The sequence below is a fragment of the Notechis scutatus genome, chromosome 3, assembly GCF_049901735.1.
Source record: "Notechis scutatus isolate UNSWTSFEM ecotype Mainland chromosome 3, rNotScu1.2, whole genome shotgun sequence".
NCBI lineage: Eukaryota > Metazoa > Chordata > Lepidosauria > Squamata > Elapidae > Notechis > Notechis scutatus.
The window spans coordinates 124,206,479-124,230,014 of record NC_142011.1 but is presented as its reverse complement, the minus strand read 5'-3'; the positions used below and the strand labels follow the sequence as shown (position 1 = coordinate 124,230,014).

At 36.2% G+C, this 23,536-nt stretch overlaps 1 protein-coding gene across 1 annotated transcript in view; it reads right to left on the bottom strand.

Annotated features, from left to right (window-relative positions):
- The window catches only part of MARCHF6 (membrane associated ring-CH-type finger 6), a 56,117-nt gene extending 32,818 nt beyond the window's left edge, over positions 1–23,299 (bottom strand). Inside the window, exons 1-6 of the mRNA XM_026673417.2 lie at positions 23,260–23,299; positions 14,893–14,989; positions 10,552–10,625; positions 6,942–7,085; positions 5,823–5,895; positions 4,594–4,762 (exon numbers count right to left, since the gene is read on the bottom strand). Coding sequence (XP_026529202.1) covers positions 4,594–4,762; positions 5,823–5,895; positions 6,942–7,085; positions 10,552–10,625; positions 14,893–14,989; positions 23,260–23,278 — 576 coding nt within the window. The 5' untranslated portion in view covers positions 23,279–23,299. The remainder of the gene's footprint in view (positions 1–4,593; positions 4,763–5,822; positions 5,896–6,941; positions 7,086–10,551; positions 10,626–14,892; positions 14,990–23,259) is intronic.
- Between the last annotated feature and the right edge of the window lie 237 nt (positions 23,300–23,536).

The window sequence follows — 23,536 nt, the reverse complement described above, 5'->3', positions numbered from 1 at the left end:
CAGCCTGGAGACATGTTATGGAATGTTTAATGGTCCATCATAAATTCTCATCTCAAAATTGTCCTGGGGATGCCTTGCCACCTCCAAATTATGAGGACTATCCCCTTACACACACAGGGCCAACAGCCCCCAACATCACACCTTCTTTCAAGGAGCCTCTAAAGTACGACCCTACCATGGCTCCTCATAGCATTTTACCCTTCATATTATTCCTTTTCTTCTTTCAACCTGTGCTCACTTCACTTTCTGTCTCTCCCGCGGTCATGTTTGCCCCATTCAAAGCTGAGATAATTTTTCATTATAAACTGCCGCGTCCCCCTCATGGCTGCCCCATCGCTTGCTTTTTAAACAAAAGCCCGTCTTTCCTTCTCCCTACACACGGGAACAGCGCTATTCTAATTTCCGATATTGTTTTCTTGACCTTCACATCCTTTCTCACCCATCTACAACAGGATCCTATTCCTGCCTTGCCTTTTCCACCTTGCCTAACGGCACTCAAATCCAATTTTCCATATCCGCTCAACTCTACACCCCTTACTCCTTCCACTATCCTCCCATTTCCCCTTTCTTTTCTCTTTGGTCCACCCTACCTCAACAAATGCCTGCCATCTCCATCTCGCTGCACGGCTATTGTGATGACTCCATCCTGTGGGATCCACCTGCCAACTTCCGTCAGTGGCTGTCTCATCGACTCTCCTTGATCTGCCACATCTGCAACCAGTTTCGCTTCCAACTTTCCTCCTGCCCACCGCTGACGTTACACCGCTGCACAACTGCTCCTACACCGTCGCTGTATGCCCGTGGCTGTTTCCTGCATGCCTCTATGGTTCCTCAGTTTCCGTCAATACCCGCACCTGCTCGACATCGTCGCTCTAAGGACCCTCAACTTGCTCATCGCTCCTTCAACATCACCTGGACTATTAAAGATACTTATGGACAGATTCTAAACTCCACTTCTAACTACACTCGATTGGACTCTTATTTTCCTTCCCTCCACTTCGACCTGGCTGAAATGATCCTGGGACAAACGGCATACAGGGAAGAGACTGGATCTCTTACTCCAAATCCTCAATGGGTCCAGAATACTCCCTTTTATGTATGCCCTGGACATGACTCCATTCCTGCTCACATCTATATGTGCGGAGGGGTGGCGGACTGTTTTTGCAAGAGTTGGTCTTGTGTCTCTACTGGACAAATGTCATGGTCACCCCCCTACAAAAATGACTTGATCATAATCCGCCGTACTACCGGCCATTATCCATCATGCCACAAGTATGCTGCCCAACCATGGAATCGGTGCAACCCCGTCACAATCACCTTTACAAATGCAGGGAAAAGTAGTAAAAATGGGACACTGGGGTTAAATGGGGGTCGTATGCATGCTTCATGGCCCGGTTATCATTATGGCAATGTTTTTATATCCAGCGTTATGTTTCTCTCCTGCCCTCCCCTCCCTTAGGACCAAATGCTGATCAGATTCAGTCTTCTTTTCTTCAGCCACTAACCAATCAACAGCACCCTTTGCTAGGATTGCTCTCCTCCTCCTACCAAGCTTTGAATTCTACTAACTCTACCCCTTCTTCCCAATGTTGGCTGTGTGTTTCCTCTATCCCTCCATTTTATGAAGCGATTGGCTCAATTGAGCCCATTGTCAACGCTACTAATGATTCCTCATGCCGATGGAGAAATAGCTCTCTCACTATTACATCAGTCATTGGTCAGGGATGTTGTCTTGGTAACATTCCTCAAAACTATTCTCAATATTATGCCAATGCTACTACTGGTAAATATCTCTGTGATTTATATCTCCCACAATCCAGAAATCCGATCGCTGCAGGCTACACTCAGGTCTTTTCCACGGTCAGTGGTGCTAACATCACTCTGCACCTTAAAGGTCAATATTTTATTCCTGGTAACAATTCCCTTTGGGCCTGTTCTACCGGTCTCACGGCCTGTGTTCATGGAGATGAGCTAGTTAAAAGTAATTCATTTTGCATTCAAGTACAATTGCTTCCAAAAATAGATGTGTATACCTCTGATGATTTCATTTCTATCTTAGAGCCTCATCAATATCATTTAAAAGCGAAAAGAGAGATTGTCACTGCTCTAACATTATCAGTCCTCTTGGGTCTTGGTGCTATGGGTGCCTCTACCGGCATTGCAGCACTAGCAGTTAACCAGAATCAACTTTATCAACTCAGTGCCACCATTGATGAAGACCTCAGGCGCATAGAAACCTCAATTGTAGCCTTGCAGAACTCTCTCACATCCTTATCCGAGGTAGTAATACAAAATAGACGAGGCTTAGATCTCCTATATTTAAAACAAGGGGGATTATGTGCAGCACTTAAAGAAGAATGTTGTTTTTATGCGGATAGCTCTGGAATTGTTCTAGACTCTATGAAAGAGCTTGATAAAAGGTTAAAAGAAAGAGAGCTTGAAAGGTCCTCGCAATATGCTTGGTACCAGGGACTATTCTCATGGTCTCCTTGGCTTACTACGCTTCTCTCTGCCCTAATTGGACCTATAATATTACTCATATTACTTTGTACCATTGGACCCTGTGTAGGCACTCGCCTACTAAAATTTGTCAAAAAACGCTTAGCTGCTATAGATACTGATATCAATATGCTTGTAAACATGCGCTCTGGTGCTAAGGACGAACAACTGTCACTATTGGCTTATCAGTCCAAAACTGAGGACGAGTCTGATACACGCCCGGACCAGAGCTATGGTAAGAAACCTCCTTCCCCTGAGAAAGCATCCTTCCCTCTGGCATGTTTGGAGCTCCATGATAAGGTTCCGCCACTGTTCAGTGACAGTGAGCAGGATAGCTCCTAAAAACAAATAAAAACAGAGGAGATGCTGGAACCATTCTGCTTCCTTATTAGTGACTGCCTAACTGCCACATGACACAGAAGGTAGGTCATGAACCAGGAACAAGGAAATCCAGCAACTCAGCACGTGCTCAGTATAGGGTGATCAAAAAAAACCATGATGCACCAGGTTATGCCAGTATGTGGAAGGAGATGATTGGTCCTCCGTATGGGCCAGTATGTGGAAGGAGATTATTGGCCCTGATTAGCAAACAATGTAACTGTTCTTATTACTTCTTGTTAATAAAAGAGCAGGCCCCAAACTGTTCTGGGCTCGCTCACTTGCTCATTCATTCCAAGGAACCTGGCTCATGTCATTTTTCCTTCTCGGCGTTGTAAGGCCTACCCCATGAGCGGCCCATTAGGTGCGGGATGAAAAAAACCCGCACCAGACTACAATAAATGTCATTCAGTAACTATATGAAGTCAATAGGAAGAGTCATCAGCAGACTGGAACAAGATTTCATTACAGTGTCAGTGACACCAGCTTTTTATCTGTTATACCAGAATTGGAAAGGGATATGAATATTTAAGTCAGTGTCTAGATCAGGGGTGTCCAACCTTGGCAACTTTAAGACTTGTGGACTTCAACTCCTGGCTGAGGAATTCTGGGAGTTGAAGTCCACAAGTCTTAAAGTTGCCAAGGTAGGACACCCCTGGTCTAGATCATGACAAGTAATTTGAATCTTCTAATAAGATTGAAGAAGTATTGTTAGCTGAAGAAAGATGGTTGATCACTTCAGCCATGAATTAGAAGCCTCAACACTTGATATCATAATGAACTCTGTAAATCATCTGAAAGTTATGGATAGTATACCACGTAGCTGCAAGCTTGTTCTATGGTACACCTAATAGAAAAACTGCATTAGCTACCAATTTTATGCCAAGGTTAATCTAAAAAAGTAAATCTAGGAAATCTGAAAAATATCTTTTCAGATATTAGAGGCCTTGGTGGTTATACCATAACTTCTATTTAGTTGTCAACATTTCAAGGATTCAATACCACTGCATGCGCTTGTATAATGATGCATATGCCAGAGCAAATTAAAATTATTTTTAAATATTTATGAAATCTCACAAGAACTAGTGATTCCAGGAAAATAGATGTTCTTTTGTTTTAGGAACAATGGATACCATTTGGGAGTGTTCCTGGTAAGATGGCACTAAACAACCAGTTCTTCATTTAGATACCTAGATTAATCTGCATAGGTCATTAGTCACAGTCAAAATATATTTTAATCCTGTAGAGTGATGTGAATTATTACATGATGAAAAGATATGTAAATATTTTAAATTTATTTTAAAAGTAAATGTGCATTTATTCATAAACTCTTGTTATTTCAAAATAATGTAAAACAAGTCTGAAGTTGTTTTCTCAACAGCAGAAGTAGGTAGTTCATAAAACTGCTTAGTGAAGCTCATTCTTATAATGCTAAACCATGATTTAGTAATATGGTTAAATATAGCCATTCTATGACATCTGATAAGCATAAGCATCAATGGTATAAACATACCACTCTTTGGATTAAGCTCAAGTCATAAAACTTGTGCTAAGAAAAAAATGTTTTATGCAACAGTTTATATGAAGGGATGCAACATGTTTTATAAACACTTCCAATTGTTTAAAGACAGAAAAAGAGAGAGAAAAGGTTTACATGCATCAAAAAAAAAAAATTCAAACTGAAAGTTACTGCGCATAAAGTAAACAGCATGTTACCTCATTCTGTTGCCCAACACCATTAATGGCTTGCTGCTGATTCTGTTCTAGCCACTGTGGTGCACCTCCATGGACGATTTGTTCACGTAACCATACGAGGCTGATAAACGCACAGAGTGTGCATGTCACAACAAAACAACCTTGCAAACAGTCTGCCAATAAATTCTCCCTGTTGAAGAGATATCCAACACATTATACAACAGTTGACATAACTGTTAGTGGAAATCACTGCTGTTGGTTGACTCTACTTTCAAGCACCCATAAGGCAAAAAAAACATATTTTGGTAGCTTGTAGCTATTTCAGCTTCAATCTATTCTATCCATTTCCTTGCAAATCAGTCCGCCATTGCATAAAAGACATCAGCAAGTTTCCCTCCAGAATTTTACTTTATTTTATATTAATAACCATGCTAATTATGGTTATATCATACCAATTAAAATAAGAACTCCTTAGTCATTAATTTTCAACAAATAATTATTTATTCATTATTAAATTTATTTGTTGCCCATCTCACTGTGGGCCTACTCTGGACCGCTTACAACAGTAGAATGTAAAATTATAAAATATTATAATAGTATTAAAGTAATAATTATTACTTTATAATAATTCATATTTATACTTCCTGTCTGACAAATAGTGCATGCATACAGTATAAAATTGGAATTAAGACCACAAATTATTGCAGGTACTTCCATATTATTGGACTCCAGCATTTTTTAAATAATATTTCCTTTTAAAAACATTTTAGACTAAACTTAAGTGATTTTTAACATCCAGCTTAATGTTTAAAGTCTGACTCTTTATTTACAATTTAAAATAATGGTCTGATATTCTGCCACAGTTTATTAATGTGGGTTATTAATAATGGAAATATATTAAAGTATGATTAAAATTAGATTGATATTCAATATTAATTAACTGGGTTTTATGTGTGGGGGGGCTATATAGTTTTAGAACTGAAGAATTCTGCTGCATTTGCAGGTAAAGAAGCCCAATATGCTTTTATCAAACTAAAGAAATACTATATTCATACACTTTTCTACTAATAATACAAATCTAATAGTGAAATTTCATAGTGTACATTTCATGAATGTCTAGCAACAATTTTATGCTGAATTACACAAGGGGATACTAGCATTTACAAATGAGATAACAGTCCATTAAAGAATAGAGTGACCTATAATTTAGAAACAGAGATGAGAAAAAAACCTTTTTTGTTAATACTTACGTTGATAACATATCTAATGGCAGCGTCAGTAGTGAGCTCACAGAGCCAGTAAACAAGCACTTGTAGATACGGCCTAAAGAGCAGACAAAGTAAATAAAATTCCTGGTGAATATCTTGAATGTTATCATAATATAACTGATAAAGAGTATATTTGGCAGCTTCTTCATGGTTATCTTAACCAATACTAACAATGGCAAATCTCACAGCGTATCTGAGGAAATGAACCAATTCAAGCTAAAAAGAGCAAGACATATGCTTCCCCAGACAGCAATCTTCACCCTTTAAATTTGGATTGAGTTATATTTATGCCATGTTCCAAAACTGAATACTTAGATACTTAAGGAAATATGAATCATGTCTGACTATCCACCTAGTAACAATGCCTTTAGGTTTTTTATTACCCAATTAACAATAGAAAATTGGCACTGAAGTTTCTGGGACAACACATAGTATACAAAAACTAAACATTCATATAACTAGTTTACAGAAGATTAAGCTGCTCTATATAAAGATAGATAAATCAAAACATAAAAACTAAGATTGGCATCACAATATGCTGCTTTCTTAGTTTGGTCTAGTGGTTAAGGCACCCGGTTAGAAACCAGAAACCCTGAGTTCTAATCATGCCTTAGGCATGAAAACCAGCTGGGTAACTTTGAGACAGTCATTCTCTTTCAGCCCATCTCATCTTACAAGGTTGGTTGTGGGGAAAATAGGAGGAAGAAGTATTAGATATGTTCGCCATCTTGAGTTATTTTTTAAAAAATAATAAAGTTGGGATAAAGAACTTAAAATATAGATAAAATAAAAAGTAGTCTTTCTACCACTATTTATGATTTTTAGCATGACTACCAAAAAACCAGAGTAAACCTAATATTCTGGAATGCTTTAGAAGGCAGCTTAACCCATATAAGTGTAACCCTATTCTTTGTGCAAACACTAGTAAAGCTTGAGGCTGTATAGATTAATCTTTGAAGAATTGTGTATGCAACTCTAGCAATTGCCTTTTCTGTAATATATGGTCTGATTCTGCTGATAAATTCACTTCCTAAGAGCCAATTGAAAATATGTTTTTCCTACTGCCTTGTATTGCCTAGGTATATTGTATTACATACTTACATGCTGTAAGAGGTACAACTCCTAACCATGCAAAGGCCACAAGAGTATAGTGAAACCAGTATCGTATTGCTGTGCCAATACTTGTAACCAATCCTGCAAATATGTCTTGGATTGGCAGCCGAGAAGGCATATCTGGAGAATAAACTTTAAGAAAAGGAGCAAACCATGAAACTTATATTGTTTTAATAGAACTAACACATAACAGAACTGCTCTTAATAATGTATATGACAAAAATAAAGAATGACTAAAATTAATGGGGAGAAAATCACATCAGAAAGTTCTCTATACTAAATTGGACCATTAAGTGAATTACAGAATTAAGTATTTATATTACTATATTTTTATACAGAAAAAGGAAAAGGAAAAAATGCAAATAAAGAAATGGAGAAAGAGGGGAGCAAAAAAGAAAAAATCAACTGACTATGGAATGTATCAGCATTATAAGAATTAGGTTAACATTTCTAATATTTCACTAGTTTTAAGTAAGTGAATATACTGCATCATTTAAAAAAATATAAATGAAAGTAAAAGCAATAGTTAGTACAGTATAAAACATGTAAGATTAAGAATAACAGTAGTTTCTATTCAAACAAATAATTTATGTTAAGAGAAATCCACATTTTGGATGTAACTCCAACTAAATCTGTCCATAGATCTATAACCCAAAATTGGTTTCCAACATAATTTAAATTCTATATCAGGTTTACTTTTGAAATACAAACTTATTTTGGACATGGAGCAGCATTATGTATAAAATATTTTCCAAATTATTTACAACATTGCCACAAAATATGGAAATGATCCAACCTGCTCATTACACTTCCAACAATATGCAGAGAATGAACTATTTTAGCAATTAATAATGTAATAATATACCAATGATAAGAAAACCTACGCTAGTTTTCCCTAAGCACAATATACAGTGAATTTTGTTTTTTCCACTGAAATTCCCATTGTTACATATCATTTTTTCTATATAATTCTTCACCTATTTTAATTTTTACTTAGTTCAATTTGAGTCATATCTCACCAACAATTTATAAATAAGCGCCAACAAATGCTCTGAATTTTGCGTTATAAGTTTTTTAATTCATTGTCCTTTTGTAAGTAGTTCTTTTAAAATATCAGTGTTTATTTGAAGATATTGAATACATGTCAGATGATTTTTACCACTGCAAGGAGAAAGTCTCAAAACATTTTATTTTGTCTTATTAATAGTCAACTTTGGCATTTTGTATAATAGTGGTTTTTAGTTTAAAAAATAGTGGTCAAGTAGTTTAAGAAGCACTGCTCTATAATTAACCCAGCTACTCTGAAAGCTGAGGCTGGGATTGCTTCTACTCAGAAATTCTGGGTTGCACCGGTTGCAAAGTTCAGCATCAACTGATCCCAGAGAACTGGAGGCAACCAGGTCGTTCTATTGAGTGAACTTCTTTATGCTTTCCTCTTCAAACAAAAATTCATAATGAAGCAAGAAATATGTCTGGACCAACTCTTTCCCTGTTTTTATTCCAAATTGGTAATACTCTGATAATTATTGCCTTATATTTTATAAACAAGTTTTTTCTGTCTGTATACACCCAAAAGTATTTGTGCAGGTAGCCCTCCATTTACAACCACAATTGAGCCTAGTTGCTAAATAAAACATTTGTTAAGTGAGCTTTGCCCCATTTTACTAACCTTTCTGGACACAGTTGTTAAGAGAATCACTGCAGTTGTTAAGTTTGTAACACAGTTGTTAAATTAATCTGGCTTCCCCATTGACTTTGCTTATCAGGAGGTCGCAAAAGGTGGTCACATGACCATGGGGATACTGCAACAGTCGTAAGTGTGAAAAACAGTCATGGCACTTTTTTTAATGCCATTGTAATTTTGAAGAGTCACTAAACAAACTGTTGTAAATCGAACACTACCTGTATAGTCTATCTGGGACACTTGCTCCCTCAATGGAGGTCATCCAGTTATGGGTAATATAAGCAAAGTTAAAAACTACTTTGATAATACACAGAATTCAGCATTGTTAACAATGAATAACAGTTCTCCAAAATTTCAAACAGAAATCTTTCACAGCCCTATAGAGAGATACAAGACTAAACATGGACCTACAGCATTAAACAAACATGTCATCACAGAATATGGCCCTTCCACTGACTCAAAATAGGAGGGATGGGTTTCTGACCAGACAAATCAGTCTTGTAAGCTTTAACCAATTTATAGGTTAGAATAATAAATCAGCCATAAGAAAACCAGTTGGGCAACTTTGAGTTCAAGAAACAAGAAAGAAAAGTTTGTGGCCTAATTGCATGTAAATCAGATAGTATTTATTTTGTTTAACTTTGACTTATTTAAGAACCTAAATGTAGCATCAAACCACACTAAAACATACAGTTGCCACAACAGAGCAAAATAGAATACCCATTTCCCAAGAGTAATTATCATATTTACCTTATAAGTAGACTATTTTTCTACACAACTATCTAGGATTCACTGCTAAGATCACAAAAGATTGGCTAAAATCATTGAAATAAACATTGCAGTGAAAAGGCAAATGGCCTTGGTGATTAGTCTAAACATTAACCTAAACTTTAATTTGGGGTTGTCTTAAATTTTAGACCATCTTCCTTAGAGGCACATAACAATACAGGTAGTCCTCGACTTAAAACAGTGACCATTCAAAGTTACAGTGGCACTGAAAAATGTAACTTATGACAGTTTTCAACGATTATGACCTTTGTAGCATCCCCATGACCATGTGGTCAAAATTCAGATGCTTGGCAATTGATTCATATTCATGACCATTGCTGTATCCCAAGATCATGTAACCTTTTGGCAAGCAAAGTCAATGGGGAAGCCAGATTCACTTAACAACTGGGTTACTAACTTATCAACTGCAGTGATTCACTTGACAATTGTGGCAAGAAAGGTCGTAGAATGGGGCAAAATTCACTTAACAAATGCCTCAGTTAACAACAGAAATGTTGGGCTCAATTGTGGTCGTAAGTCGAGAATTACATGTAGTAATTCTCTGAAAACTACACAAACGCTAAACATAAAAATCTACATAAAGATCTGTATCTTTTAAAAAAACAGCATAAACAGCTTCTTAGATCTTTATAGAAAAAACATGTATGCCATAAAGGCCCCTCAAAACCTAAGAGAGGCATATCATCACATAAAGCCCATGAAATAGATAACATTTGTACATCATTAAGAAAGCAAAACATATAGAAACATATAGAAATCTAGAACAACACACACACACAAGTATACACATACAGATACATAAAAAAGACATTTCCACAGGCAAATTAGTCCTTTACAACTGCTTAGATGGTTAGGATATCATCAGAAGACTCGTAAAACTAGGAGCAAATAAACCATGAATTGAGTAAATAAATCATGATTACTTTGGATCTGGTCTGTTCAAGTTACCCCATAACACCATTTATTCCAAGGGTTGAAATAAAGCCAACAACACTTGTGTAATTTCACTTCTTGGAAGCCATTATCTGAATTTTATAATCTGACTAAATAATTCCTTACAAGAAACATAAACCTTAGAATAACTACTTCATGTACACATAGTATATATTAATTTCATATACTTACTTGGTGTGAAAGCAAATCTGTGTTTACATAATTCACAGTATTCTTTTCTGCTGTGTTTGAGCCATTGGACTAAGCTGCAATTAAAATATATGGTAATAATGGATTTACAGTGTTAGAAAAAAAATAATGTTCAAGAGTTCAGAAAGTATCTAAAAAATTTAAAAGAGGAAAATAGTAATAAAAATATATGTAAATAATTCAATTTATATTTTTATAATTTAATTATAAGTACTGATTTTCTTCAAATACTTTTGTTAATAATGACAGTTTTTGAATTGCATAAGAAAGCACTGGGCAGTGCTGATTAAACCAAAGTATTAAAAATATAAACGATTGAAACATTTTGGTTAACTTGAAATACAGTGCTGCTTTAACAAAAAGAGTTTATGAACCTGTCTGAATTTAAAACTGGGTTTGTGAAGCTATTTGAATCTTCAATATTTCTGAATAAATATGAACTAAGAATATGATACAAGTTGTCAACCAACCAAAATCATCCCGAGAACAAGGTGTGTAATATTTCAGGAGGTCTCAAAGAACCCCAAACTAACATCCAAGGATCTTTGTTGCCTTGGCAAATGTCAGTGTTCATGAATCGAAAAAACAATGGTGTGTGTGTGGTAGGGTTGCAAGGAGAAAGTAATTACTCTCCCAAAAGAACATTGCTACCCATCTACAGTTTGCGAAAGACCATTTAGGCAAACTAGAAAGCTTTTGGAAGAAAGTTCTGTGGATAAATGAGCAAAACTAGAATTTTTCAGCTTAAAACTTTTAAGCAAAATTACATTAATAAAATAAGCAAATTAGGGCATAAAATAAACATAAATGGTTAAATGAATATATAAGCAAAATAGAGGATCAAAATGCATATTGTTATGATTATTTTTGTTTTGAAAAATGAATTCCTCTATAGTAACAAGCTACTGCTTTAGAGCCCACTAAAAACTACTTCTATAACTAATGCTACACTACTTCTATAACTATGCTTTGATCCTGGCCAAGGTAACTCATGGCAAATGTAACAAAATGAGAAAATATAATGTAAAAAGATGCATATAATGGAAATTTTTATTACAAAATATATAGTGCCGATTAATCATTAATATATACTCCAAAGGACATTTACAGAATTCTTGCATAATTTCAATAAGACGATTTAAATTGTATAAACTGTTCGAATTCTGATCTCATATCCAGAATATATTTTCATAATTAAGTATTTTCACATGTAAAAAATATTTAGCCTTTTAATAATATATTTTTCTTTAGTTTTTTGGAGGAAGCTTTGAAAGCTTTAGTGAACCCAACTTTGAAATAATAGGAAAAAAACTCTTGAAAAAGTTAGCCCTGCTGGGTATATCAGAGCGAGCTTTTTAGCTAAGGGTAATCCACAATGGAAACGAAGGAAGACTTTGCACATAAGAGATTAGTTAATTCATCTGAAAGAAGGAACTCCAAAATCATCTGGAAAGTATTCAAAACATAAAACCATACAAAGGAATGAAATAACTTACATATTCATAAAGGACATCACTAAATTATTTTTATAACCCACTAAATGACAGGATTATTTCTAGCAAAATTAATGAATATCCAGTGAACATAAATGTTAAACAAGTATATGCTACTTATACAATATAGCATACTATAGGTGCAAGAGTGAAAGACACGGAAGAATTCTATGGCATGCTGAAAGAGATGCTAAATACATCACCAAAGAATGTAGATTAGTTATTTCCAATCATAACTGGTAACTGGAAATGTTGGAAAAATGGAGAGTCCTAGAATTATTGGAAGATCTTGATTAAGTAGATTCAATAAAGCAGGAGAAAGAATTTTGTGGAAAAAAATATTTCTTAATATCCATCCACTTCGACTCTACATCTATTATTGTATTATTTCCTAGAGAAATACTAGAATCAAATAAACTACCTAAGAAGGAACTAGAAGATGGAGAACTGCATCTCACTTCCAGAGGCAGATTATAAAAAAATACCATAAATTATGGGGTCAGTCGTGCCAGTTTGACTTAAATTAATTAAAGTCAATCAGCAAGATTTGACCTGAAGAATACATAGTAAAAATATAAATCAGATTAAGAACAGATTTTGTATACTTACCTATATAAAAGAGAACCTGAGGATTGATGGAAAAAATAGAAATTATGAAAAGTGAAACAAATAAAATTATGAAAGGGAAAAGATCTAAATGAGTTCCAACGAAGACTATCATGTTAACCAAAGAAGGAGATAAAGAACTTGGACAATAGAAACATGCAGTGAATGTAGGCTTTCAACATCAACCAAGAAAGTTGAAGGAAAGCTATCTCAATCTAAAACATCAATAAATACATGAAAATGACAAGAAAAAATGGAAATCATAGGAAAATTTGTAGTCAAAATAGGAATAATAAAAAAAATATTAGAAGAGAGTAAATAGATGCAAAGGATGTAAAGGAAGTCAGAAAGACTAAATTAAATATCTTTACAAATCATACTGAAGAATGATGAAAGCACTTTCAGAGAGTATATATTAAATAAGCAACCCTAGAAGAAACTATGACTAGCTCAAGAAAAAAAAACAGGTGTAAATATAACACCCTCTGAAACTGTAGATACTTAAAATGCTAAAGATTCTATGAAAACAAGAATGGGGGGGGAGGGAGGGAGAGGGAGGAGAGGGAGGAGAGAGAGAGGTCTTGAGATTGGAAAAAAATGTACAGTTAAACTTCATCTAACTGACAGTTTGGGGGAAAGGAATATCCGTTACTGCCAAAATTCTATTACATATGAAAGTATGTCATTGTTGCCTAATGATGTTATTAAACAGAAATGGTATTGCCTAAAGTTTAGAATACTTATATGGATGTGTATATCATAACATTACGGTAAAATTAATGTAAATTTGACTGCTTCATCCAAACTATTTTATATACATGAACCTCTCATTTTAATATAGTATCCAGATGAAACCTGATGCACAGCATCGAAGTCTACTAAGTGAGGCTCCGTTAAATCAAGATTACAACTTTCAGCTATTCCGAAAAGGGCAAATGCAAGAGAATGTATATACTGAATCAATGGGCTAATTTCTTGCACAAGCAAGATTTAGCTTCCAACATTCTAAATAAAAATAAAATCATGCATATGCATGGCAAGTTCACAGAAGCATAGCAAGTTCAAAAAAGGCAGAGAGCCATGAGATCAAATATGAGATCATACAGGTAATGTAATAATGAAGACAGCAACAGATTATAAGAAAAACCTTGAATATGTAGATCATGCCAGAATGTGCAATATATGTAGGGTAATAGAACATCTGAAGAATCATTACAATAAGGAAGAAAATACTGTAAGAACTGAATTTGAATTGATAGTTCCGAAAATGAGAAATAGCTAGCGACAGAAGATATATTGCCTTTATCTGTTTAACTTATAAAGCAACCAAATACTATTGTTAAGGGATGACACCTAGAATCAAAATAGGAGGCTGAAGTACTATATGTTGAAATACAGAGACAACACAATTTTATTAGCTGAAAGTAAAGATGATTTAGAAAAGCTAAACATAAAATTAAAAATGGAAAATGAAAATCTGGGTTAATGTTAAATATTAAGACGACAAAGATAATGTCAACCAACATGCTTAGTGAACTTACAGTTGAAGGTGAAGATGTGAAGATGGTACATAATTTGTTTTCTTAGGCTCAAGAATAGATATAGATGGACAGTAGGCTGGAGAAGTAAAGAGAAGATTAATCCTAGGGTGGAAGGCAATGATAAACTAAGACAAGGTCTTTCAATAGAGCAAAATAGTGTAAGTAGAGATCTTTCAAGTAGGAATGTATTGCTATGAAAGCTGGATATTCAGAGAGAGTGAGAGAAAGACCCTTTCAAATAATGGATCAAAGAAGGCTTTCATAATGAAGTACTATCAACTGCAAGAAACTGCCAATCAATGAGACCTAGACAAAATTGAGACTAGTAGCCTCGTTAAGGAAAATATCAGCAAGAAGAAATTCACCTATTTCAGTGATGGCAATTTAGAAAAGCTATTGTTCTTGGTGAGATTGAAAGCTCATGGATAAAAAGCATGGTCATTATCAGAGTTCATATGGCTGTCTTTGGAGGATTTACAAAGTATTAGTAGAGATGTGAAGGAAACAAATATTTGTAGAAAGTCAACACAAGTCAAGTTAGAGTTAGTGCTATTTAATTAATTCACACTGTACTAATATCTAGTATACAAGGATCATTTTGAACATAACTTATTGTATTGTTTTTGTGCACAAATTGTAGAATGCCATGTATAGATATTATTTCAAATGAAAAACAAACTTACCATTCTTGATGAATGAATTTAATACTGCCAGTACATACACATGGATGATAAAGAGGCTTTTCAGGAGTTCCTTCAGATCGACATACTCTACATATGTCTGTTGACAACAAAGAGAGTTGATACAGAATAAAGTAAATACTATTTTATTTTTTTAAGATATTTAAAAGTGGAAATAGAGAAAAGGAAAAAAGAAATGACATGAAATAAGGAGTGATAAAGAATACATTAAGAAATGACAGAATATAAAAATTACATAAGAATTTACAAGATGTTAAATGAAAAGGGAACAGTATTTTGAAACCGATATAAAAATAATCATGTATCAGTTTGGCATTTTAAGAACTAATATAACAGGTAGTCCTCGACTAACAACTGTAATTGGAATTAGAAATCCAGTCGAGTTATTACAATAGTAAGTTAAGATACCCATTTGATCAGAAAGAATTTTCCAGACATTTTCATGCTGGTCATTAAGCAAACATGCTGATTATTAAGCAAATGCTGTCATTAAATGAAAAAATTCATTTGAATGGGGAGGGGTTTTTCTAGAAATCAGCAAAAAAACCATAGTGAATTGTGATCATGTGACCATGGAACATTGTGATTGGCCATAAAGCTGATCCATCCAACCTGCAATCACATTTACGACAGACATTTTGTGGCCATCATAATATTGAATCTATCAAAATAATTAATTTCTAACTAAACTGGAACAGTCCATCCTTAACTTCATCACAAATCACCAAAGTCTAGTTTTTAAAAGCTTACATTAAAAAAAACTCTAAAACCTTTCAAATATTTTTTTAAACATTTAAGTTTATCAATGAAGGAAATCAAGCAAGATTAATAATAATATTCAAAAAAACAGAAGAGGTTGATATATGTCCAACAAAATAAGCCATTAATCCTTGAAATAATTTTTATTTTAAAATCCCCAAAACTGATGAAAGGTTTTATTTAAAGGGCATAGTTGAGAAGGTAATCCTATAGATGAGAAAACAGTGGTACTTCAGATGCTGATTGAAGAAGATTCTAACATCCAGAAATCCATTCACTTCACCTTAAATTTCATCATAAAAGACAATACATGATCTATCTGCAAATAAAATCAAAGTCAAGCTATATTTTCCTTTGTTCATAAACAGGTGAAAAAACCCTGCAATTTAATGAGATGCTTTAATCATAATGCAGCTTAAAAGTCTATGGAGATTCTCAATCATCTAGGTCATGGTTGTCCCAAAGGTGCTTTTTCAGAAGGCAACTCGGCTTACTTGTTTTTTCTTTGAAGGCATTTCGCTTCTCATCCAAGAAGCTTCTTCAGCTCTGATTGGATGGTGGGGAATGGAAGAAAGTCCAGTTGCCTCCTGAAAAAGCACCCTTGGGACGACCATGACCTGGACGGCTGAGAATCTCCATGGACTTTTTTTAGCTATGCACCTTGGTATGAACACCCTTCAAATAGTGTGGGAATATGACTGAATTTCCAGAAAAACTGCAGACTAAGGAACCATTTGTATTTCAGTTTGACATGCAGACAACACAGACTCATCCCCAACAGCCTGCACCTGTCTACAACAGTGAAGAGACACAGGACAGAAAACATCATGCAGCCAAGAAAACTTCACACCCATCTGCCCTACTCAAGTGGTCCTGAGGACATAGAAAAATCTTCAAGTGGCCTCAAGGACACTCTAAAAGAATGCAAATGACCAGCTGTCTGCAAGGAATATAAATCCTTTCATTCCCCACCATCCACTCAGAGCTGAAGAAGCTTCTTGGAAGAGAAAAAAACAAGACAGTCCAGTTGTCTCCTGAAAAAGCACCTTTGGGACATAATGCAGCTTCCTAAATTTTTTTAAAATGTCTTATATATCATGATTATTTTAAATGTCTCATATATTTTAATTTAACTGCTACTATACACCTGAAACACTTTTGAATAGAAAGGCAGATATAAATCATATTGTCGTTGCTGCTGTTATTTACCAACGTTAATGTCCAGTTTCATTTTTACAGAAGAGATCTTTTTGGGGAATAACTAGTTATCAATTACAGGTGGATTGCAATTTTGTTTCAGAAACAGTTTTAAATGATACCCAGTAGATTTAAAAGTTTAATTAGTTTATAATTACAAGTTTAATTAAAATTTTAAGCACAGGGATATCTTAAACTGAACTGAAAGATTAATAGTATATTTTGAACTAGTTTTATTTCCCCAATGGATAATATAATACTTGCTAGAAAGTTTAAATCTCCAAAAAGATCATGTCCATAAAAGTCTGCCATAAAGGCTATTAATTCCTGCTTATCTTGATGCTGGCTGGCTGAAAAAGGGCCATGCCAAAATCCAAGCACAATTTTCAACTATGAAGCAATTACACCCCCAGAGGAGAGAGGCAGCAGGATAAGATAAGGAGCATAGGGCGCCTCAGGAACTCGCTTGAAGGGGAGCCCTTAGGAATCCCAGTGCAGGCCACATGTCTCCCATTCAAGGACTGAAAATCCTGTTGGATATCAGCAGGAAGGATCTTCAGCTCCTGACCAAAGACATACTTCCGACCAGGGTTTCTCCACTCCCAGGTACCCTACTCTCCTTTCCTGGGATTGTCTGCTTAACAACCCACAAGATCACTTAACAACTGCAAGGCAATGGGGAACTGATAGAATACTCATTCCCCTCGTTGAGATGTCCAAGTTTTTTTTGTAAGTTCTTTAGCTATGTTGCAAGTTGGGATCCCTGGTAACAATACAATTGGACAAAGTGTTATGTTGGGGTTATGTACTTTGGGGTGGGGGATGAATCCATTGCTTTTCATAAAACATAAGATTTTCATGTTTTGGGTCACTGTCTTGCTGCATGGATGACTGGATAATAGAAATATTAATTTTTGATATTAATATATAGAGTAGAATAGGATAGGATAGGATAGGATAGGATAGGATAGGATATAGAATAGAATAGAATAGAATAGAATAGAATAGAATAGAATAGAATAGAATAGAATAGAATACTTTATTGGCCAAGTGTGATTGGACACACAAGGAATTTGTTTTGGTGCAAATACTCTCAGTATACATAAAGAAAAGATACATTCGTTATGATTAAATGAAATAAAATTTAGTATTTGAAATTTAGTATTTGGCCTAGTACTATAGGTCTAGCACTCCAGACAAGTGCCGAACTGGTTCCCAGCTCAGAACCACTTGGATAACCCTGCTCTAAACTACATAATTAAATAGGATGAAACCAATATACCATTTTAGTACTTTATATAGTACTCTACACAGTACAACAGCAACAATAATAAAAACACTCCAAATTAATTTGGAGTGTATGCATATCTCTATACAATTTTAAGAGTACAAGTTGTTAAAACTGTTTAACCAACTGAACCTTTTCCCAATCTCAAATGTCATTACCCCCTAAAAACAAAAATAAATCCAGACTGTTGTTTTACACATGTATCTTGGCAGCAGGAATCCCAAATTGAATCCTCAACTCACAAACCAACAATTAAAATTGCTTCATTATCCCAGATGTGCTCAAATTACCCACTTGGGATAATTGCACACAGTTTAAGAACCACTGCAGTAAAGCAATACAAGGGCCAGTGAGCCAATATTCCCAGACTGGTAAAGGCAGGTCCTTTCTGCACGGAGAAATTTTCTGAAACTTGCTTTCTAGTAGAGCTGATGGCAAAATGTCAAAATACAATAGTATGAAATTATGAAATTTGTGAACTGTATATACACTTTGTGTGGTCTGGGGAACTTCTTAACAATAGTTATCGCTATATATGCAATAGTTTTATTTAGGCTAGCACTCTATAGTTTTAGAAATAAGACTCAATAGGGCCCCAATAGGGGCATTTCATACTGAGGCGGTTAGTGGATTAAAAAGAAAACTTCATCTCCACTCCATTGTATACTGATTTCAATCTTAGCTAATTTTACTTTTCATATTTAATTTTTTATAAATATTTTACAATATATAAAAAGATAAGGAAACAGGAAAAAACAGTCAGACGCATCAGTTTTTGCTTTGTTTTCATTGCAGCAACACAAAATTTAGGTACCATACAGGTAGTAATTTCATGTCTGAGAGGAAAGTCATAAAAATTATTGATTGTTCCAGGGTATTAACACAGTAAGGTAAGCTATTCTAAATATCCCTGTAAAAATGTTCAGTTCAGTAGCACATATTGTTCCTATTTTTATTTCCCTGTATCCCTATAGGAAGGTGTTCAGCTAATGAGGTTTAACAAATGTGTATTGGGAAGCAATTTGTGCCTAGCCTGAAAAACAATTTTCTCAGCCAAGGAAAGTTAAGAATATTTAAATATTTTGCAGGTTTCTAAGTACTCTTTTAGAATCCAAGTTTAATTGTCTTGTAACAGCAGCTTCAGTCTGAGGTTCTATATCATTTAATATATAAGAGGATAATTCTTTAGTCTGTACATATCCCAAACTTATTTTAAAATCTGCTGATAACTCACATGCTATCTTTCATTCTACTGTAACCTCCCAGTTTGAAGAATAACTGTCAACAAAAAAAGCAATAAATCTGTTGGGAAAATAATGGATCGTTATAGATATCTAAAAGTCAGTCTCTCAGCCAATATTCCAATTTTAGATATCCCCGTCTCTAATGTGAGCAGGGCATTTGTTTCTTAGGAAAAACAAGTACAGACCTTAACAATTTTGTTCACATTGCGGCATTTCTCCAAGTACAGATTTCTACTTTTGCACTTTATAAAGGACTTTTTATTTAAAGAGTTTTAATACTTCAATATTTTTTTTTATTTTTGTATAAAAGCACTTGGTAGCGATCAAAGATCTTGAGTCAATTAGAAGACATATTAATGTTATGCATTCCAAAACCTTGGCATGGAAAACTACCACAAAAGATGAATCTATTATAGCTTATGGTCCAACCTTGATGTCTGTTTTTTTTTTAAACAAAAGCTGGTGGGGGTTTTTTTGTTTTGTTTTTGCCACAATACATTCTTAGTAGATCCTTCTTTGTATACATGTCTTGTCAGAAAGCAGCCCCTTCTGGATTGCATTTCACATATTACAGTTTCTGGATTTTAAACAAGTAAACGTATTTCTGAGTTTCTCTCATAAAGTGATTATAGATAGTGAATCAAAATACAAATCTTGCTTGTAACTTTTAGAAACATGAAAACACTGATGGCCTTTACTGAAATTTTAAATTACTTCTTAATGTTCAAAAGATGAGAGTATCCTTTAAAACTACAAATTAAATTCTTTAAGATTTCTGCAACTGAAAAAGTATGTTAACATCTATTATCTCCGTGATGGCGAACCTATGGCACGCGTGCCACAGGTGGCACACAGAGCTATTTGTGCCGGCACGCGAGCTGCAGGCAAACTTACCTCACTGGGCATGTGCATGCCTCACAGCTGATTTTTGGCTGGTTTGAGGCCTTTTTCGGCCTCCCAAAGGTTTGAGGAAGGCTTCTGCAGGCTTTGCAGGCCAAAAACTAGCCCCGTTCATCACTTCCTCTTTTCCGAAAATACCGGAAGTGATGAAATGGGGCTAGTTTTTGGCCTGCAGAAGCCTTCCTCAAGCCTTTGGGAGGCCGAAAAAGGCCTCAAACTGGCCAAAAATCAGCTATGAGGCGCAGTGTGGGTAAGGGGGCAGCAGGGGTGGGTGGGTGGGGATTATGCGTGCATGTGTAGGGAGCACACGCATTGCCTTCTGGGTGCTGGCATGTGAGTGCGAGCATGCAAGCGCGCGCACAAATTTTGGCACAGGAGCCCAAAAAGGTTAGCCACCACTGTACTATCTTGATACTCTAATGCACAGGTGTCAAAGTGGCGGCCTGCAGGCTGGATGCATCACACGCAGGTGATGCATCAGCTTTGCGAATGGAAAAACATTGCAAAACGTGATGAGGCGAGTTTGACACCCATGCTCAAATGGGATTGGCCTGCTCTACAGCAGAAGAGGCCTGCTGAAGACACTATCAGTCAAGGAATTCTTGCTTACAGGTTCCAGAAGACTCTTTTCTGCTGTGGCTCCTGCCCTGTGGAACATTGTGTCCCATGAGCTGAAATCTGTCCCCACCCACTTGGTCTTCGGGGGAAAACCTCTAAGCTGGTTCTGCTGATTGATTGGCCTTGGGCCCCAATAGGGGCATTCCATAATGAGGTGGTTAGTGGGTTAAAAAGAAAACCCCACCTCCACTCCATTGTATACTGATTTCAATCGTAGCTAATTTAATTTTAATTTTCAATATTTTATATTGTCATTTTTATCAAGCTGTAAGCTGCCCAGTGTCGCCTGATAAACAAATAAATATCCAAATAATTCTGCTTTTAATTATGTTGGTACAGACTATACAGTTTGATAAAAAATGTTGTATTTATGGTTTTTTTTAACTGGATGTATTTCAGAGGTAAACAGATAAAACAAATGAAAGAAAATATATTTTCTATATCAAGACGGATAGGCAATGAAGACCCTTCTCACTAGCTCAGGGGTGTCAAACTAGCTGCCTGCAGGTCAGATGTGTCACATGCTAGCTCTGCCCCCGCCCGGTTTAGCGAAGGGGAAAAAGTCCCGATATGTCACATGACACCGCCGTGATGACGCGAGTTTGACACCCCTGCACTAGCTTTATCCATTATTCCTTTGCATTTCCCCAAGGTGGAACTGGATGTGCAAGTACTTTGCTTTCAAATTTTGATCTCTAACCTCCAAAGATGAAATCAAGTACATTCTAATAATTATAGAATTCAAACATCTATCTTTTCCCTCAACCTGTAAATCATAAAAATATAAGGTATAATATTGGATTTATAGGAGCTCACTCTGAAAATCAGTAAAGAACAGTGTAAGACCTGATAAAAACAACTGCCCCTTCAGCTTATAGCCTGATTCCTCTAGCTGCCATTGCCCCTTATTTAGTCTATAAGAGGAGGAGATAGCTGCAAAACAAGACTACCAAAGACAGAATTCCTGCTTCTGGACTTAAATCAAGCTCCTTGGCCAGAAGCATTCTCAATTATGTTATTAAAAACATTGTTTTCCTTTTTTGTGTGTTTTGTAGATTTAGGCTTATGAACAAGGACACTGCAAATCACCATAGGGACACTTTTTAGCTAAAAAAGGGAAAATAATTTGCCTTCGATCAATCTCAGTAACATTTTCTTGAATCCAGTATCATTTATTAGTTTCAATTCAATTAATTCAAACTAAGGAAGTTTAATTCAGAACAGGGGTGTCAAATTCGCGCCGTCACAGCGTCATCACATATCGGAACTTTTTTCCCTTCGCTAAACTGGACGGGGGCTGGACTAGGTCATGATCCATCCGGCCTGTGGTCCACGATTTTGACACCCCTGATTTAGAATGACCAAAAGCAATGTACAATGTACAGTTGTACACTGTGTTATAATATTATTAAGCACCTTGGTTGTTTATTCTTCCACCCTGGAACCCAAAGCAGCTTCACTTCAGTCTGTTTCTTGCAGATTTTAGTATCTGCATGATTTCTTAAAAGATTTTTCAAAGCGCAAGATTTCTGATGTAAGCTCATGACATATGCACACAATACTTCATTCTTGAAACATGAAGGAGTTTGCGTTGCTTGTTAAAATAATAATAATAATCATGTGCAAATGCTCTTTTGTAATCTACCCCTTTATCTTTCCTCCTTTCAAGCAGAAAATAATAAGAGATAGAACCCACTCTAAGAACTCTTTCAACTGTAGCTGTTTTTAACTGCATACTACCTTTCCAAATAATTACATAAGGGACATATGTGGAAAAAAAATGGGGTACAGCTGGCTTAATCATGTCTTTTTATTCCTTAATGCCAAGTTTGGTGTAACCCCACACTTCTCCAAAACACCACCATCGGGTTCCCCAATCCAGCCCACAACTTCCAGATAAGCCGACCCAGATCAAGGCACCTCCAGATGTGCCATATTTCCAAGCAAGGTAACTTCCTTCCCATTCTGACCCAGCACTCCTTTTAGGAATAGCAGCCACCATCACAACACACGCACCCACACCCACACACACAGTGTTTTGCTGAACCGTCTCGGCCACTTGCCATACGCCTCAATATACACACATATATATGCACCAACTCCACACTCCAAACTCTTCCTTCGTCTTGTACCCATTACACCGCAGAGCAACCCACGACATCTGCAGGCGCCTCAATTAGGCCTCGGACCGCCAGGCACTTGGGGTGTCTGTGTGAAGAGCACGAATTCGGTCCCGGCAGGTGACTACCTTCCTCCGGCTCTCCAAGACGCCTCTCCCAACCCTCGCTCTGGCCCTCGCCTTGGCCTTAGCCCCACGAACGCGAGTGGACTCTAGGACGTTACCTTCCTCGGCGGTCTCCATCTTGTCCGGATGACGCAGTCCGGTCGCGCAGGCGGGTGAGGTGTGATGCGAAAGTGGGACGGCTTGGAGACGGAGAGCGCACGATAGAGAAAGAGGCCGAAAGAAGCGGTACGGAGCAGGCCCAGCTGGCTCCGGTAGCCTGGGCCCCTTGCGGCCTTGCCGCGGGCTCCCCCTAGAGGTTTTGAGCCGTCGCTACCTCAACTGCCGTGGCCTCGCCGTGAAACGTCACAGAGAAAATGCAGAGCGTGGGGAGACTGC